Source organism: Nematolebias whitei, chromosome 9 (genome assembly GCF_014905685.2).
Source record: "Nematolebias whitei isolate Nwh7 chromosome 9, NemWhi1, whole genome shotgun sequence".
NCBI lineage: Eukaryota > Metazoa > Chordata > Actinopteri > Cyprinodontiformes > Rivulidae > Nematolebias > Nematolebias whitei.
This window is the reverse complement of record NC_056506.1, coordinates 46,164,577-46,166,358: the sequence shown is the minus strand read 5'-3', so window position 1 is coordinate 46,166,358 and position 1,782 is coordinate 46,164,577. Positions and strand designations below refer to the sequence as shown.

At 41.6% G+C, this 1,782-nt stretch overlaps 1 protein-coding gene across 1 annotated transcript in view; it reads right to left on the bottom strand.

Annotated features, from left to right (window-relative positions):
* Positions 1 to 221: 221 nt before the first annotated feature.
* LOC119415246 (kinesin-1 heavy chain) overlaps positions 222 to 1,782 on the bottom strand; it is a 25,294-nt gene continuing 23,733 nt past the window's right edge. Inside the window, exon 26 of the mRNA XM_037682412.1 lies at positions 222 to 1,274. Coding sequence (XP_037538340.1) covers positions 1,271 to 1,274 — 4 coding nt within the window. The 3' untranslated portion in view covers positions 222 to 1,270. The remainder of the gene's footprint in view (positions 1,275 to 1,782) is intronic.

The window sequence follows — 1,782 nt, the reverse complement described above, 5'->3', positions numbered from 1 at the left end:
GTTTCATTCTACCTGTTTAAATAAAGACTGACTGAATTTTGAAATGCGGGTCAGCACTTTATGCAAACAAAGCGCTGGGTTGAGCCAAAACGACGACAGTCAGTTGTTCTCGTAGGCGGGACAAGATATTTTTTTTACCGTATTGTTCGGACTATAAGGCGCACTTAAAATCCTTTAATTTTCTCAAAAATCGCCAGCGAGCCTTATGTATTAATTCTGGTTATGCTTACTGACCTCAAACCAATTTTATGTGGTTATTGTGAACGAGTTGAATAAAGTTCGACCTATCAGTTTCGTTTTGCTTAATGCCTTATAAGCCGATACGCCTTATAGTTCGAAAAATACGGTAATTTAACGACACATTAACCATTAGTTTGAGAAATCTAGTTCGCTTCTCGCCCATGATTTGTTTTGTCGTCCGGTTGTTGCGACATAGCAACGAGTATCTCTACAGATAAAACCAGCTGGCCTCCACAAGTGTTTAGTTAAATACATGTACAGTACGCAGTAAATTACTTTTGTTTTGTTTGCATCCTTCTCTTCGGGCCCTTCTCTGCTGCTTTCTTCAAAAGAAACGTGCATGAGTGCCGATTTTACATCTGTACAAGAAGACGGGACAGAACCGCAGTGCTCGACACCTTCTACTAATTCAAACCGTACAGATTTTTTTTGGCTGTTTTTTCTTTAGGAAGCTGTAAAATCTATTCAGAGAAAAACGTGGTTAACAACCAATAATAGTAATGAAATGTACAGAAGTTAGACTATAGGGTCAAGCTTTGTTTTTTTTTTTTTGGTCTTTCTGTTTAAGGTGTTTACTTTCATTTATATATATATATTTTGTTTATTTATTTATTTTTCCGATCTTGCTGTCGTTACATTCAGCTTGGCACAGTGCAGAGCTACTCGCACGAAGACGACGGATGACAACAGACTGTGCAAAACGAGAACGGAACCGAAGCTACGGCTTCGCAAAAGGCTGCGCTCAAGACTGCGTTTGGTTCTGTGAGAATATTAATCTGCTTTTTTTAGTTATTATATCCCAGAGGAGATAATTCATAACGAGGAGAGGAGAAGGGTGGATTGGAGGGGACAGGAGCTGTACAGGCCGGGAATAGTTACACATTTATATTTATATTCAGAAACTCCTTCATGGCTCCGGAGCGGCGGCGGCGAGGAGCCCGGTGGCTGTAGTGGAATGACAGGTCGTCTGCGTGGGAGAGTGGGTGACGTTGGCTTCTTCTGAGGTGTCGTTCTCCGCTTCCGCTGCTCTTCAGCTGGAAATTTAAAAAGGAACAAGACGTCGTCAGTGAACGTCAAAACAAACGCATCCAAGCCGCTCTCACCGTGTCACAAACTGAAACAATGAGCTTTTCTTTTTCTTCTTAAATGTCAAATTAGCTGTGGCGGCCATCTTCAATTGGATACATCTAGAGATTACATTCAGTGTCTTTCAAATCCAGCCTGTAGGTCATGAGATATTTTGCTGACAGTGTTGATTTCAACAGCTAATGCTAAGGTTTTAAACTAAAATTTCTCATGATCCGTTAGCGCTCAGCGTGTGCTGTGGATGACTCTTAAACCTCGTCTACACAGAAATGCAGCCTCCGAGTCTGTGAGCTCGGCTGAAATGATAAAGAGAATAAAAACAAGCTTCACACACGGCTACCGGCAGATTCTCGTGACTGGTCTTCATGTGTACTTCCTGCAGATCTGTGTGTACTTCCTGTATATCTGCGTGTACTTCCTGCATATCTGCGTGTACTTCCTGCATATCTGTGTGTA